The sequence below is a fragment of the Heterodontus francisci genome, chromosome 22 (genome assembly GCF_036365525.1).
Source record: "Heterodontus francisci isolate sHetFra1 chromosome 22, sHetFra1.hap1, whole genome shotgun sequence".
In the NCBI taxonomy this organism is placed as follows: domain Eukaryota; kingdom Metazoa; phylum Chordata; class Chondrichthyes; order Heterodontiformes; family Heterodontidae; genus Heterodontus; species Heterodontus francisci.
The window spans coordinates 77,212,909-77,228,982 of record NC_090392.1 but is presented as its reverse complement, the minus strand read 5'-3'; the positions used below and the strand labels follow the sequence as shown (position 1 = coordinate 77,228,982).

The window sequence follows — 16,074 nt, the reverse complement described above, 5'->3', positions numbered from 1 at the left end:
ATCCACTCCTCTTCCTCCCTACTGCCTCATGGTGGTCGCTCATTGTGTCATCTCCTTCTCCAACCCCTTTCACTCGGCACCTCACGTCTGCAGAACTCCTCATCACCCTCAGTTTTCACTTCCTACAACCTACTTCAAAAACCCAAGCTTGGTGTGTCTTAAGCACATGCCAGGAATGTTTTAAATGCTGATTTATAAGGATGATATCAGAACTGGGAGGTCATAACTATCAGGAAATGCTGAACAGGTTGGTGCTCTTTCCTCTAGAAAAGAGAAGGCTGGGGACTGACCTGGTAGAAGGTTTCAAGATTGTGAAGGAGTTTGGTAGGGTAGATAGTCGTTGGGAAAATGCTAGAATCTATTCTAAAGGATGTGATAAATGGACACTTGGATAATAATGATCTGATTGGGCAGAGTCAACATGGATTTATGAATGGAAATCATGCCTAACAAATCTGTTGGAGTTTTTTTGAGGATGTTACTAACAGAATTGATAAATTTTCAGAAGGCTTTTGATAAGGAGATTGGTTAGCAAAATTAAAGCACATGGGCTAGGAGGTAATATGCTGGCATGGATTAAGGATTGGTTAACAGGCAGAAAGCAAAGAGTAAGAATAAATGGGTCATTCTCGCGTTGACAGTCTGTGACTAGTGGAGTACTGCAGGGATCAGTGCTTGGGCCACAGCTGCTCACAATATATATCTATAATTTGGATGTGGGGACAAAATGTAATATTTCCACGTTCGCGGATGACACAAAACTAGGTGGGAATATGTGTTTTGAAGAAGATGCAAAGTGGCTTCAGGGGGATTTGGACAGACTTAGTGAGTGGGCAAGAACATGGCAGATGGAATATAATGTGGAAAAATATGAGTTTATCCACTTTGGTAGGAGGAACAGATGTACAGAGTATTTCTTAAGTGGTAAGCAATTAGAAAGTGTAGATGTACAAAGGGACCTGGGTGTCCTTGTCAATTAGTCACTGAAAGCTAACATGCAGGTGCACCAAGCAATTAGGAAGGCTAATGGTATGTTAGCCTTTATCGCAAGAGGATTTGAGTACACGAGTAGTGAAATTCTGCTTCAATTGTATAGGACCTTGGTTAGATCGCACTTGGAGTACTGTGTGCACTTTTGTTCCCCTTACCTTAGGAAGGATATTATTGCCATAGAGGGAGTGCAACGAAGGTTCCCTGGGTGGCGGGACTGTCCTATAAAGAGAGATTGGGGAAACTGGGCTTGTATTCTCTAGAGTTTCAAAGAATGAGAGGTGATCTCATTGAAACCTACAAAATACTTAAAGGGATAGACAGGGTAGATGCAGGTAAGATGTTTCCCCTGGTTGGCGAGTCTAGAACCAGGGGGCACAATTTCAAAATAAGGGGGAAGCCACTTAGGACAGAGATGAGGAAACATTTCTTTACTCAAAGGGTTGTGAATCTTTGGAATTCTCTACCCCAGAGGGCTGTGGAAGCTCAGTCATTGAGTATGTTTAAAGCAGAGATTGACAGATTTCTAAATACAAATGGCATTTGGGGATAGTGTGGGGAAAAAGGCATTGAAGTGGATGATCAGCCATGATCATATTGAATGGCGGGGCAGGCTCGATGGGCTGAATGGCCTACTCCTGTTCCTATATTCCTATGTAGAGAAGATGTTTCCACTTATGGGGGAGACCAAAACTTGGGGCCATAAATATAAGATAGTCACTAATAAATCCAATAAAGAATTTAGGATTCTTTACCCAGAGAGTGGTGGGAACTCGCTACCAAAGGGAGTAGTTGAGGTGAATAAAATAGTGTTATGACCAGGTGAGAAAGGTGTTTAGGGTTCCCTCTCAGCCTTCACCTGGTCTTACCGTAATAACCTTTTATTTTTAAACACACCGTGTTTTTTGCTGCCCCTTGATGAATCCTTTTTCACTAACTTCCAATTATAAGGCAAAGAAACTTAGTTTTAAAGAAAAAAGGTTGAACTTTATTAAACTTAAACTTTAATTCGGTTAATGCCTATGGACACATGATGCACCCACGCTACTATGCATACGCGATACACACATGCAGATAGAGACAGAAAAGAGCAGAAGAAAAATAAAGTGGAAAGGTTTGAAGCAATCTCTGAAAAGGGTTTTTGTTACAGTTCTTCGAGCTCACTGTAGGGTCCTTGATTGTAGGTAGATCTTGCTCTTTGTTGGGGCCCAGTATTCTTCTTAAACCTTGTTCGCTGTAGGAGACTTTTCTCTCTTGGGGTTCATGTGTCTTCAGTGCATTTGGAGTTCCGTGAGAAAGAGTTGGGAGCAGACAGGAGAGGCTGTGGCGAGCCAGCCAGGAGAGGTCTTTTCAGTCCAGGATCAAACAGACATTCTTGAGTTCAAACTGTTTGTACAATTCAGAAAATCCCAGGTTGCCAAGAAGGTTAGTCATGCAACTAGCTGGTCTGACCACGTCTGTTTGTGGATTCTCTGGTGTTAGCCAACCCTGGAATGTCTCTTCTTACACGTAATACCTGCTGCTCAAAGTCCATTGTGGGTTAAATTGGATTAGGGAATAGCCCCTTTGTCCTTCCAAGCACTGGCTGTTAGTATGCAAAAAATGTTTTTCCAGCCAAGGGCCTGGTGATTTTTTAAACCAGTCCTTTCTTCACTTCAGCAACAGTTTGAAATTTAATGTCCATATGCTGAAATTAATATGCCTCATTCTTGGCAGGTGGGGGTCAAGCATGACAATAGATGTATTTAAAGGAAAGCTAGATAAGTGCGTCACGGCGAAAGGAATGAAGGGACATGTTGATAGTGTGAGATGAAGTAGGGTGGGAGGAGGCTCATGTGGAGCATATACAGTGGCATGAACCAATTGGGCCGAATGGCCTGTTTCTATGTTTTAAATATTAAGTAATTCTGTCTGTAATAAATCACAATTCGTCTGGGAGGTTCCTGACACATTCCTGCCAGGACCATGGGGGAATCCAGTTGGGAAACTTTTGTGCAGAAGGAGGAAAGGCTCTTTGTCCATGAAGTCTGTTCTTCCATGTACCATGAATATCTATCCTATCATAGGCTCCAGCTCACCCATCTAAACCATTTAGGATAGATGGATAGTTTCTGTCTGTTTACTCCCCAAACCCCAAAAGTTGTGGAAATCTTTTGAATCCATCCATGTCTCTCCACAATTCAACCCTGCCCTCAATAAACAACATCTCCCTCCTTCCAACCCACCTGCAGTATTACCCTCAGGTCCTGTTGAGCATGTAGTTTATCTGCTTATAACCTCCGCTCCCAATCAGAAATTTATCCAGCTCCTCTTTGAAGGGTTGAGTTGACAGAACTCCTGGCCTTTTTCTCAGAGTTCATTCCACATCCAGTGTGTGGTGGGGAAATAAAGGTTCATGTAAACTTCAGTCTCACTTGAATCTTGTTAATATTAACCTCTCACTTCCATAAATGAGTTACACATTAACCCCAGGCCAGGTTTTAACCAATGTTTGCTCAGAGCACTGTGGGTGATGTGCTGTCTTGGTGCACAGAATGAAACAGAAGATCGGAATCAGACACATTACTTCCTGCTGCTGATCAGCTGGCCCTGGAGGCTTCAATAACACTTCACAATCATTTCCTGTTTACCTTCCCTGGAAATTTAGATGCTCAGACTTCCTTGAGTTTTAGGAGATGGAAGTTCGGAAGTCCTACTTGGACAGTGGGGGGGGGGGGGGTGTGCTGGTTGGGTGTGTACGTGTGGCATGCACATGTGTGGTATCTGTGTATATGGGTGTGTGTGGGGGGTATGTAAGGGTGGGCGTGTGGACATGCATGTATGTTGAAGTGTGTATATTTATCATTTTCTGACATTCTGCGCCCCAGATTGGTGCAGAGATGGTGATTGACAGTCCATCAGTTTGAGTTTTAGGGGGTGCCTGTCTTCCCAAAAAAATTGCAAATATTTGTTTGTTTGTTAACAGAGAGCAGGAGAGGATTACCTCCAGTCATCATGGTATAGCAACATGGCAAACACCTCCTTTTCAAATGCACATACGATTTTAAAAAAATACCCATTAATATTCTTATTTTGAGCTTGTTTTGTGGGGTTCTTTATGAATTAGATTGAATGAACAGGAATAACTTAGATGTTCAAACATTGTCATCCAGCAGTCCAGTCTCTGCTAACCAATCTCCATCTGGCATCCCCACCTTAACCCAGTCAGCTAATCAGTACATTAGTAGCTGCTGATTTAGGGAAGGTCTCTAAAGGTGCAGTGATGGTGAATCACTTTTCTCTGTATTTCCTCTCCAAATCTGTGTTCATGCCCTCAGCTTGAAGCCCATTTCTCAGCTGTGTGTGTTAGGTAAGGGGTTCCAGAATGTTGACCCAGCGACGATTAGGGAACAGCCAATATACGTCCAAGCGTGTGACTGGGAGGTGGTGGTGTTCCCGTGCGCCTGCTGCACTTGCCTTCACGGGTTTTGGAGGAGCTGCTGAGGAAGACTTGACGAGTTGGGTCAGCTTTCTGGATAGTGATGTTGATGCTGTTCCCTCTCCCTCGCTCCCTCCCTCCCCCACCCCACAGGCTCGTGAGATGGAAATGCGTCATCTGGCCTTTGAAGAAGAGCGCAAGAGGCGAGAGGAGCTGGAGAAGAGGCTACAGGACGAAACCGATCACCGGCAGCAGTTAATCGATAAAGAGGTCAAGATGCGGGAGAAACATTTTTCGCAGGTACCTGGTCACTGGGATCGCATAAACTTATTTCATTGACGAGATTGCAGTGGAGGACAAGTGCAAATAAGACTGCTAGCTCAACAGTAATGGTGCCTTGGAGCCTATTGGGTTTCTAATACTGGCAGCACTGCCAGACAGCAAACAACACCTTGCATTTACATAGCACCTTTTAAAGTAGTAAAACATCCCAAAGCACTTCACAAGAGCATTATCAAATAAAACTCAATACAGAGTCACTTGAAGAGATAAGAAGACAGGTGACCAAAAGCTTGGTAAAAGAGGTAGGTTTTCAGGAACAACTTAAAGGAGGAGAAAGGGAGAGTGATTTAGGGAGGGAATTCCAGAGCCGATGGCCGTGGTAGCTGAAGGCAAGTAGTGGAATGTGTAAGAGACCAGATTTGGAGCAACGCAGAGGTCTCAGAAGGTTCTAGAGCTGGAGGAGGTTACAGAGATAGGGAGGGAGGGAACATTGGAGAATGAATGATTCCACTCAGCCAGGTTAGCGGTTTATTACAGAAGAGCAATGGTAAAAGCCTTGTAGCAGAAACACTACCTAAACACTAGGTTTTTGCAAGGGGACTGGGCAACTAGAGGCCTTACTAAAACAAAAACACACGAGCACCAACACCACAAGGTAGAGGGTCCTGCACTTGACAGGATTAAAATTATCTAATGTCTGCTGAAGGAAGCCTATGATTATTAGGCTATGTTTACAAACCCTGTCTCACATTTGTACATTGTAATAAAAACAAGAAATACTGGAAATACTCAGCAGGTCTGGCAGCATCTGTGGAGAGAGAAGCAGAGTTAATGTTTCAGGACAGTGACCCTTCTTCAGAACTAGCAAATATTAGAAATGTAAAAGGTTATAAGCAAGTAAAGCGGGGGTGGGGCAAGAGATAACAAAAGAGGTGTAGATAGGACAAGGTCACAGAATAGCTGACCAGAAGGTCATGGAGCAAAGGCAAACAATATGTTAATGGTGTGTTGAAAGACAAAGCATTAGTACAGATAGGGTGTTAATGGACTGAAAACTGAACAGCCGCAAGTACAAACATGAAAAAAACAGTGGGTAGACAAACTGAACAGACTAGGATAAAATCTTAGTCCTATCTACACCTTCTCCTTTGTTATCTCTTGCTCCACCCTCGCTTTACTTGCTTAAAACCTTTCACATTTCTAGTATCTGCTAGTTCTGAAGAAGGGTCACTGACCTGAAACGTTAACTCTGCTTCTGTCTCCACAGATGCTGCCAGACCTGCTGAGTATTTCCAACATTTCTTGTTTTTATTTCAGATTTTCAGCATCCGCAGTATTTTGCTTTTAGTTTTGTACATTGTAAAGCAGCCAGTTATCAAAAACCTGACATAGCATTTTCTACGTGATAAAGAAAGAACTGTGTTTAGATGGTATTTTTCACAAACTTAGGAGGTCCCAAAGAGCTTTACAGACATCATGGGAGATGTAGTCTTTCAGACAAGACATCAAACTGAGGCCCTGTCTGCCCTCTCAGGTGGACATAAAAGACCTCACAGCACTATTTTGAAAGTAAGCAGGGGAGTTATCCCTGGTGTCTTGGCCAATGTTTAACCCTCAATTAAAATCAATAAAACAGATTATCTGGTCATTATCACATTGCTGTTTGTGGGATCTTGCTGTGTGCAAATTGGCTGCCATGTTTCCTATTTTACAACAGTGACTACACTTCAGAAGTACTTCAATGGCTGTAAAGCACTTTAGGATGTCCTGAGATTGTGAAAGGCGCTATATAAATGCAAGTCATTATTTCTTTGAGCCAATAAACAGGAAGGTGCCACGCTCAATCCCTGAATGTTTTGCAGTTAGCGAACCTCAGCCAGGGCAAAGGTATCACGGTTGTTCTCTGTGGCTCAGACCGAGAGAGGGGAAGGATCAGCCAGGATTGGAGACCATCACCCGCATGGTCACTGGCCTCAAACCATGAAGGTTGGCTCCCTTTGATGAGGTACCAGAGGGAACTGGAGCTCAGGTGAACTGACAGGCAGTTTGACCAGTTTTACAGGTGATTAGGATCCGGAATGCACTGTCCGATAGGACGGTGGACACATCGGGCTGGATTTCACCAGCCCTTTGGGTACAGACTGGGAGGCGGAAAGGCTGGAAAATTGGCATGGGAAGGCATCAGGTGGAATGCCCTATGTCTTCCTGTTACCATGCCATCTTGCCAGTGGTGTGAAAGGTGGCAGACTGCCTGCCTGCCCGGAGCCCAATTAAACTACTTAAGTCGCCAATTAAGGGCCTTTTCCTCCCTCTGCTGGCATTTTACCAGTGCTTGGGGACCACTCTTTGGCTCGCAGAGGGTCCCCCCGACGGCAGTGGCGCACCTGCCCTCAGCGACACCCCAACCCCCATCTTGCCAGGGTCTGCCTGACTGGCCCCAGTGCCCTCAAACCCCACCTACCTGCCTTTGACGGCACTAGACCATCAATGCCCCCTCATCCTGCTGGTGCAGTCCCAGCAATGGCCACCCCTAGCAGTGAGTGCTGCTGAGCTGCCGGCCCTTGGGGACAACAGCCCCTGGCGGCCAGCTTGGTGTGGTCCCGCTGAGCACTGAAACAGGTCAGCCCCCCAACTTCAGCCTCGGCTGTGGGACCCCTGCCCCCTACATCAAATTCTGGCCTTAATCAATAGTAACTTTCCAAAGGGGATCAGATAAATACTTGAAGGAAAAATTACAGGGATATGGGGAAAGAGCCGTGGAGTGGGACTAACCGGATTGCTCTTAGAAAGAATTAGCATAGGCTCAATGGCCTCCTTACCTGCTGTACTATTCAATGTTTCCAGGGAAGAATGGAAGAAGACAAGAAATGTAAATCATATCGATAGCAGATTTGTCCCAGGTTGGAACCTTCTTCCTGTTGAGGGCCTTAATGATGTTCTAACCTTCCTTCCAGGCACGACCTTTAACCCGGTATCTACCAATCAGGAAGGAAGATTTCGACCTGCGATCCCACATTGAATCTTCAGGGCACAACCTGGAAATCTGCTACCAGGTGGCCATCTCTGAGAAAATGTGTAAAGGTTACCTCACAAAAATGGGTGGGAAAATCAAATCCTGGAGGAAACGGTGGTTTGTCTTCGATCGCATTAAGAGGACACTGTCTTATTATGTGGGTAAGTGATCTTTGCGCTGTTGGGGTTTTGTTTTTGAAGCACACAATGTTTTTATTTTTCTTGTGGATGCGACAACTATCCAACACTGTGGAATCCCAGTAAGGAGTCAACACCTTCGGTCGGGGTGGGAGGGGTTAGGGAGGGTGCAGGGAAGAAAGGAGGTGAAGGTCACTTGAAATTTTCCACACTGAGAACCAATAGATTTTTGGTAGGCCAAGGGTATTAAGGGTTACCTAACCAAGGCGGCTAAATGCAGTTACGGTACAGATCAGCCGATTTCTTTGAATGATGGTACAGGCTCGAGGGGCTGAATGGCCTCCTTCTGATCGTAATCTGGAGAGGCAACAGTACATGATATGGAAATGCTATTCCATGTTTGTGTGTAGTTTTGGCATCAGAATGGGATAGCAGAATGAAGCTCCCTCAATTCTGCCCAGACAGAGCTTATCTGTCCCAACCACAGTGAGCATTTCTTTCCTGTCCACTGAGATATCTGCTTCTGTGCATTAGCCATTTTTCAGGGGGCAGAATCTTCAAGTCAGACTCTCTACTTAGCGCCTATTCCTGCCAGATTGAAGCCAGTTTCGTCCTGTGCATCCGCTAGGGTTGCCAACTCTTGAGGTTGGACGTAGTCCTGGAGGTTTCATCACAGGAACTGCCCCGCCCCTGCACTCCCGCCATTGGTCCATCCTCTGGACGTGTTGCATTTCCACAGCCAATTGGAAAGGGAACAGGCTGTTTGTTAGCCAATTGGATTAAACTTGACTGTTAGTGAAACAGCCTTTTTTTCCCCATCTCCGATATTTCTATAATTAATCAATGAAAGTTTTCAAAGAAAAAGAAAAAAAAGTCTTTTTCATGCCGCCGATGATTTTTCTCCCGGGCTTTGTTTGCAGCAGTGTCCTGGAGATTAATGTTCAATTCCTGGTGAGACCAGGACAATCCTGGAAAGTTGGCAATCCTAAGGTTCACAGCAGACAGAGAATGAGATGAACATACCCCAAACTCACATAAACAGATCCATACAGCTGGTGGAGTCAGGGGATTTTCATCCCATGTGTCGGATTGTAGCCCAGGTCCCAGACTTAATGCGCAACATTCAAATTATTATGGAAAATAGGTGGGGGGGGGGGGTGGTGGGGGGGTGAGGAGGAAAATAGATGAGGAGTGAATAAAGATTTTAATGTTCAGCCTTACAGACCAGAGAGTCCCAGGTATGACTCCTAATCTGTGTTGAGTTAATCGAATTCATTGCCATTGAATTGTTGGCAGCTATCTGATCGCTGTCCCATGACCACCTGCATAATTGTAGACACTGAGGGTCAGATGTGGTGGCCCCTTCCTCTCCTTCCGGATGGTCCTGATGACAGGGGGAAGCAGTGTCGTAGTGGCAATGTCACTGGACTAGGAATCCAGAGACCCAGGCTTTAGGGACATGGGTTCAAATCCCACTATGGTAGATGTTGAAATTTGAATTCAGTTAATAAATCTGGAATTAAAAAGCAGGTGAACATTGACAATTGTTGTAAAAACTCATCTGGTTCACTAATGTCTAATGTCCTTTAGGGAAGGAAATCTGCAGTCCTTACCTGGTCTGGCCTACATCTGACTCCAGACCCACAGCAATGTGGTTGGTTGACTCTTAACTGTCTGATTGACTCATGTCCCTCTGAAATGTCCTAGCAAGCCACTCAGTTCAAGGCAATCCGGGATGGGCAATAAATGCTGGCCTTGCCTGCGATGCCCACATCCCATGAATGAACAAAAAAGTGCAGGCTCACACATATGAACATTGTGCGAGGTACCAGAGCAGTTCCTGGAGCTGAGGGTCCCTGTCCAGGCCCATCAACAGAGCTGGGAAGGATATTGGGGGAAAAAGGAGAGAAAGAAACAACTTCTAAAAGAACCAATCTGAACGTTTTAATTAAAATTATCTAATTCTTCAACAGATAAACACGAAAGTAAATTAAAGGGTGTGATTTATTTTCAAGCCATTGAGGAGGTTTACTATGATCATCTCAGAAGTGCCTCAAAGGTAAGAAGGTTTAAGAAACTACACTACTCTGGACCTAGTAACAGTATAGCAGCAGACCCTGTATCCCTCTCCCTTACTGTCATATCTACGGCTCTTCCAAGCTCAGTTGGCTGTGCTTTCTCCTCTGGGTCAGACGGTTATGGATTCAAGACCCACACCAGGACTTTGAGCACTCGATTCCACAGTGCTGTGTCCAAGGAATGTCAGAAGGTGGGATTAAACTAAGCTTTTGCAGGTCTCTTCAGGTGGATGATGGAGATTCCATACTAAGATAATTAGCAAAAGTGGGTGCAAAAGAGATTTCCTATAATCCCAGGGATGAGGGAGTGCAGCTTTGTGGTGAGACTGGAGACACTGGGATTGTTCTTCGAGCAGAGAAAGTTAAGGGGAGATTTAATAGTGGAGTTCAAAATTGTGAATGGTTTTGATAGCGTTATTAAGGATAAACTGTTTCCAGTGGCAGGAGGGTCAGTAACCAGAGGACGCAGATTTAAGATAATTGGCAAAAGAACCAGTGGGGAGACGAGAATTTTTTCTTGCAGCAAGTTATGATCTGGAATGTGCTGGGTGAAAGGGCAGTGAAAGCAGATTCAGTAGTAACTTTCAAAAGGGAATTGGATAAATACTTTTTTTTTTTAAAAAAGGATTTGCAGAGCTATGGGGAAAGAGCAGGGGAGTGGGATTAATTGCGCAGCTCTTTCAAAGAGCCAGCACAGGCACGATGGGCTGAATGGCCTTTTGTGTTGCATCATTCTAGTAATTAAAAGCAGACCAGGGAGTTTTCCCAGTGTCCTTACCAACCCTGCCTCGATTGACCACACTGCGGATGTTTGCGGAGCAATACAGGCTCAGAGTGGCTGCCACATAACAGTCACTGCATTTCAGAAATAAGTTGTTGTGTGAAAGTGCTTTCAGGCGTTTTAATGTTGCTATGTCAGTATTTATATTACATTCATCATCTCTTTTTTTCCACTGGTCCCAGTTGCAGTTCTTTGCTCTGCTTAGTAAATCAAGCACCAATCAATCAGTTTATTAGTCTGTGGCAGTTTGTAATAACAGGGCTTCATTCTATAAAAGGCCCGAGCACGTCACATTTTTTCCTTGGGTGGCAACTCTTTGATGCAGTTTGGGTTTAGAAAGTGCATGTGTTATATTTTGAGTAGTTGTGGCTCCGAGATTCAGAACATTGAAGTCGTTAACCCCTTCAGTTCCCTGTTGATCCCTAACTGACGCTGGATTTGAAATACCTGGGGGCTGCTTTGATCTGAGCTGGCTTTTCTTGTGAACGGCAATGTTTTAGGGTAAAGATTTAGCTAAAATCATAAAGAAAAAACTTTCATTTCTGTAGTCCCTTTCACAACCTTAGAACGCCGCAAAGAATTAAACAGCCAGTGAAGTACTTCTCAAGTGTTGTCACTGTTCTAATGTAGGAAACCCGACAGCCAATTTTCACACAGCAAGATCCCACAAACAGCAATGTGATAATGACCAGGTAATCTGTTTCAGTGATGTAGGTTGAGGAATTGATATTGACGAGGACACCGGGGAGAACTCCCCTGCTCTTCTTCCAATAGTGGCCTTGAGAGGTCAGATGGGCCTCGATTTAATATCTCCTCCAAAAGACGGCTTCTCTGACAATGCAGCACACCATCAGTATTGGCACTGGGAGTGTCAGCCGAGATTTTTTTGCGGCGTGAAACCCACAACTTTCTGACTTGGGTGAGAGTGCGACCAACTGAGGCACGTCTGACACATCAATATGTTCATTAATAAAGCAGTTCGTGGTTTAGTTACGCAGAGAACCAGGGAACTCTTTACCTGACGTCATGGCTCCTCGCAGTGATGGTGAGAGGGGTGGGGACTCAGTGGTACATACCCCTCATTGATCAGGCAGTGAATGAATGTCTGATCATTTGGGGGCCATTTTAACCCAACCCAACCCAACCCACTTGGGAGAATGGGGATGATTTCAGTCGAGAGGAGCATAAAATCGGATGGAGTGTAAAATGAGTATCTGACCCCCAAAGCTGTCCCATTCCCACCAAATCAGGTTTAATTAAAATGACCCCCCCCCCTTAATGCCTTTTGTAAAGTTACAGCTTTGAGCTCTGCTAATTATGAGCAAGATCACTAATCTTCCTTTCCATAGGTTTATTTATTTCTCTGCTTTTCTTTCCCTTTTTTCCTGTTGCTGGGCTATTTTCCTCCTTGCTCTCAGAAGGGATATTTGAGCCTGCATAGAATAAATGTACGTATAACTCACAATTCTCCGTGTTGTGTGTTGCCCTTTGCACCTCTGGTCTTTGAGGCCTTGTCTCTGTTCTATGTCAAAACAACTCTACGACAAGATTGTTTTTAACCTAATATTATCCTCAGCCGATGAGTTGATGATCTGAGCTCTCTGCCGACGAAAAGAAGCTGAGGGGGTGAAATTGCTCTTGGTTGATAGAGAATCAGCAGCTCGTTTACAACCCACTGCCCTGCCCCCCAATCCCCCAACCCCATTTACTTCAATAGAGAAGTAAAGCAACAACTTTTATCACACCTTTAACATCAGAAAACGTGGTAATGTGCTCCATAGAAGCATAATATAACACATTTTGACACTGAGCCACATAAGGACATGTTAGGACAGGTCAAAGAGGTCCGTTTCAGTGTGTCCTAAAGGAGAGAGAGGGATGCAGAGAGGTTTAGGGAGGGAATTCCAGAGTTAAGGCAGGTGGTGGCTTGACTGTCACCAATGGTGGTACAGTGGAAATCGGGGATGTGCAAGAGGAAAGCATTGGAGGAGAGCAGAGATCTCGGAGTTGCAGCATATTCATTTCCAATCAGGGTCACTGAGTAGGAATTGGGGATGATAACCCTCCCCAACTGCTAGTTTCGCTACCCAGGCTGCCACACTACCTAAGTGAGCTCATGAAGGGCTCCCTGTTTTCAGGGACCTGTATGTGAACACGAGTCAGTATCTTCAAGACAGATGGGGATTAAATGGGGGAAATGAGACTTCAGAGCGAGTGACTCGTGAAGTACATGGTGATATCCTCATTTCAGTGAGGAAGGAAGAATTAAAGATTTGCATTTCTATAGCGCCTTTCACCACCTCAAGACGTCCCAAAGCACTTTACAGCCAATGAAGTAGTTTTTGAAGTGTAGTCACGGTTGTAATGTAGGGCACACAGCAAGCTCCCACAAACAGCAATGGAGGGATAAATATTAGCCAGGACACAGGAGTGGGGGGGGGGGGGGCGTAGAAGTCCCCCTGCTCTTTTTCAAAACAGTGCCACATCTTTTACATCCACCTGAGAGGGCAGACAGGCTCTCAGCTTAAGATCTCATCTGGAAGACGGCACCTCCGACAGTGCAGCACTCCCTCGGTACTGCACTGAGAGTGTTGGTCTGGATTTTGTGCTCAAGTCTCTTGAATGGGTCTTAAACCCACAAATTTCCTGAGTCAGAGGTGAGTGTGCAACCTGCTGAGACACAGTTGACAGGAAAGTGATATGTTTAGACCAAATTGGGCAATTAATTCCACTTGCATGAAATGTTAGAAAAGAAGAATTTATATAGCGACTTACAGGTCCTTGGGAAATGCCAAAGCTCTCCAGAGACAGCTAGGGACTTTTTCTGAACTGTGGTCACTGTAGCAATGTAGGGGGAATCGGTTGTAATGACGACGTGTTAATTCTATTTCTCTTTCTTTTTCCCGTCCTTTTCAGAGCCCCAATCCAAGCCTCACGTTCTGCGTGAAGACCCACGACCGACTCTACTTCATGGTGGCTCCGACCCCAGAGGCTATGCGGATTTGGATGGATGTGATTGTTACAGGCGCTGAGGGATACACGCAGTTCATGAGCTGAGGGCCAGTAAAGACCTGGTTCTTGGGGTGGAGTGAGTTGGCATTGTGCCAGTCCTTCGTAGAACCGAGCTGCTCTATCCAACAGCGGAGGTCGCGCTGCCTGTCTTGACTGACTGACTGACTGTCTCTCCGTCTGTCTCTCTCTTTCTGTCTCTCTCATGCTGTCTGTTTGAACGACGATTGGGGCAACAAGTATACCAGTCCCATCTCACCGTGCAGAGTTAAGTAATGGAGGGATCATTTTATAATGCTTTTGCTGGAACGAAAACTGACTTCAGGAAAAATAAAGAGAAATATCTTCGCCTACAAACAAAAAAAAGGGAATGAACCTTCACCAAAGACTCCCATCCAGTCCTTGCAGTTTTAATTTTCCAAACGGATAATGGATGAGGCAAAAGGGTTTATAACAAAATAAAATGGGGGGAAAAAAAAAAACAAAAAATAATTTAACTCACAACTTATAGTAAGAGGCAGGCTTCAAAACAGAAAGATCCTCTTTGATGGACTTCTTTGTGAATCTGCAGGTGAGGGTGAACTGGTGCTCTTGCCAAGTTTGGACATACCCTGTAACCTCTGGTGCCCGAACAGTGACTCGATTTGTTACTGGAACTGTGCAGAAACGTTCAGTGTTCAGTGTCAGGCGACGACACGTGAAACACGTTCAAAAAAAACGTCCACTTTGACGTGCACATGCGCACACATGGGCGGACTGACTGCAGCTATACTGTGCGTTGTAGCACGAGCGATTGACCGGACTTGATGCCATCTGCAGACAAGGGGGGGAGATTACGGACACTCCCTTACGTGCCTTTTAAACCTCTGGTCCAGGAATTCCAAGTGCTCAGTCTATGGACTCCTTTTGGCATAAACAGCATTTCTTGGGAGTTGAATCAGGGATTGAAATTTGTTGTATTTTATAAATTTTTGGTTTTGATGCTGAATTTCCCGGTTAAACGATAGTTTAAATGATGCTGATCTCCCCGTGCAGCAGAACTTACCTCAACGCTTCGAGTTATTTTGCAGGACGAGAGTGGAATTTTGTCTTTCCTTGGATTTCTTTCATAATTATTAAGAACCCTGTAATGCGTCTGTTTCCTACACACCCCATGCCATAGTTTGCTTAAAACATCAGTAACTGTATTCATTTCGACTTTGTATTGTAGCCAATATCACACTGTGGCCAAAAAAAAGGGAACTGAATTTGGGAGATACTTTGAAATGTTTCTCAAGAACAATTGGTTACGTGGTTTGAGAGATTTGTTGGTTTGGAGTTCACGTTGGATTCGATAATTGAAAACTCTTTTTCACCTCAGTGAAGATACTTTGGGACTTTATCCTCATCTTGACAACCAAGTCTGGTGATGGCTTAACTTGTGTCTCGTGTTATAGATCATTGTGAGATGTGGCTTTTCCCAACACAGAGCAGAAACAGCCCCTCTTTAAAGTACGCACTTGACAGATTTCTTCTCTGGTGTCCTCTGACTGAACCAGGGACATGGTTGTGGTGCCAGAGTTGACCTCAGTGCCCTGGGCCAGGCAGAGCAAGATCCACCATAGTTAGTCCTCACACATTGGTTGCCATCAACTGGAAGAAGGACATGGATGGATGTCATGTGAGGATGTGTGACCTGCCCCTATGGTTGAATCGTTCACTGCCGTTGGTTATTCACACTTCACAGATGATGAGTAGTTGAACTGTAAAGAACAGGCAGATCCCAGAGTCAGCCCCCGGGTTCAATGTGAGTTTGCCAGGGCAGTACTCAGGCTGCTGCAAGAGGTCGTAGTGCCCTGGTAATAAGGGGAAGGTGCAAATTAGCCATGTTCCCTGTTTCTCATCACTCTCCAGTGACTCTTGTTATGTGGGTTCAGACTTTGGATGAATAAATTACATTTCTGTTTTACACCTTGGCTTTTTGTTTAACCCAAAGCTGCATTTCGAATCGTATTACCAAGAACACTCACTTCCAGCTGTGCAATATTGACCCACCCCATCCTCCACCTTTCTCTCACCTCCCACCTCTCCCTACCTCTTCTCCTCGCTCTCACTTTGCCCCCTCTCTCCCACCTCACCCCCTCTCTCTCCCACCTCACCCCCTCTCTCTCCCACCTCACCCCCTCTCTCTCCCACCTCGCCCCCTCTCTCTCCCACCTCACCCCCTCTCTCTCCCACCTCGCCCCCTCTCTCTCCCACCTCGCCCCCTCTCTCTCCCACCTCGCCCCCTCTCTCTCCCTCCTCACCCTCACTCTCCCTCTTCGCCCTCCCTTTCCTACCTCAACTCCCTCTCTCCCACCTCACCCCTTCTCTCACCTTGCCCCCCT

The 16,074-nt window shown here is 45.2% G+C and overlaps 1 protein-coding gene across 16 annotated transcripts in view; it reads left to right on the top strand.

The window, feature by feature from the left end:
- phldb1b (pleckstrin homology-like domain, family B, member 1b) overlaps positions 1–15,656 on the top strand; it is a 355,881-nt gene extending 340,225 nt beyond the window's left edge. For 13 of the 16 annotated variants that reach the window (XM_068054115.1, XM_068054111.1, XM_068054109.1 and 10 more), the window contains 5 exons: positions 4,562–4,708; positions 7,645–7,864; positions 9,814–9,899; positions 12,118–12,147; positions 13,616–15,656. In XM_068054115.1, the coding sequence (XP_067910216.1) occupies positions 4,562–4,708; positions 7,645–7,864; positions 9,814–9,899; positions 12,118–12,147; positions 13,616–13,756 (624 nt within the window). In that variant the 3' untranslated portion in view covers positions 13,757–15,656. The remainder of the gene's footprint in view (positions 1–4,561; positions 4,709–7,644; positions 7,865–9,813; positions 9,900–12,117; positions 12,148–13,615) is intronic. The other 3 variants (XM_068054127.1, XM_068054113.1, XM_068054122.1) reach the window with 1 other exon arrangement.
- Positions 15,657–16,074: the final 418 nt, after the last annotated feature.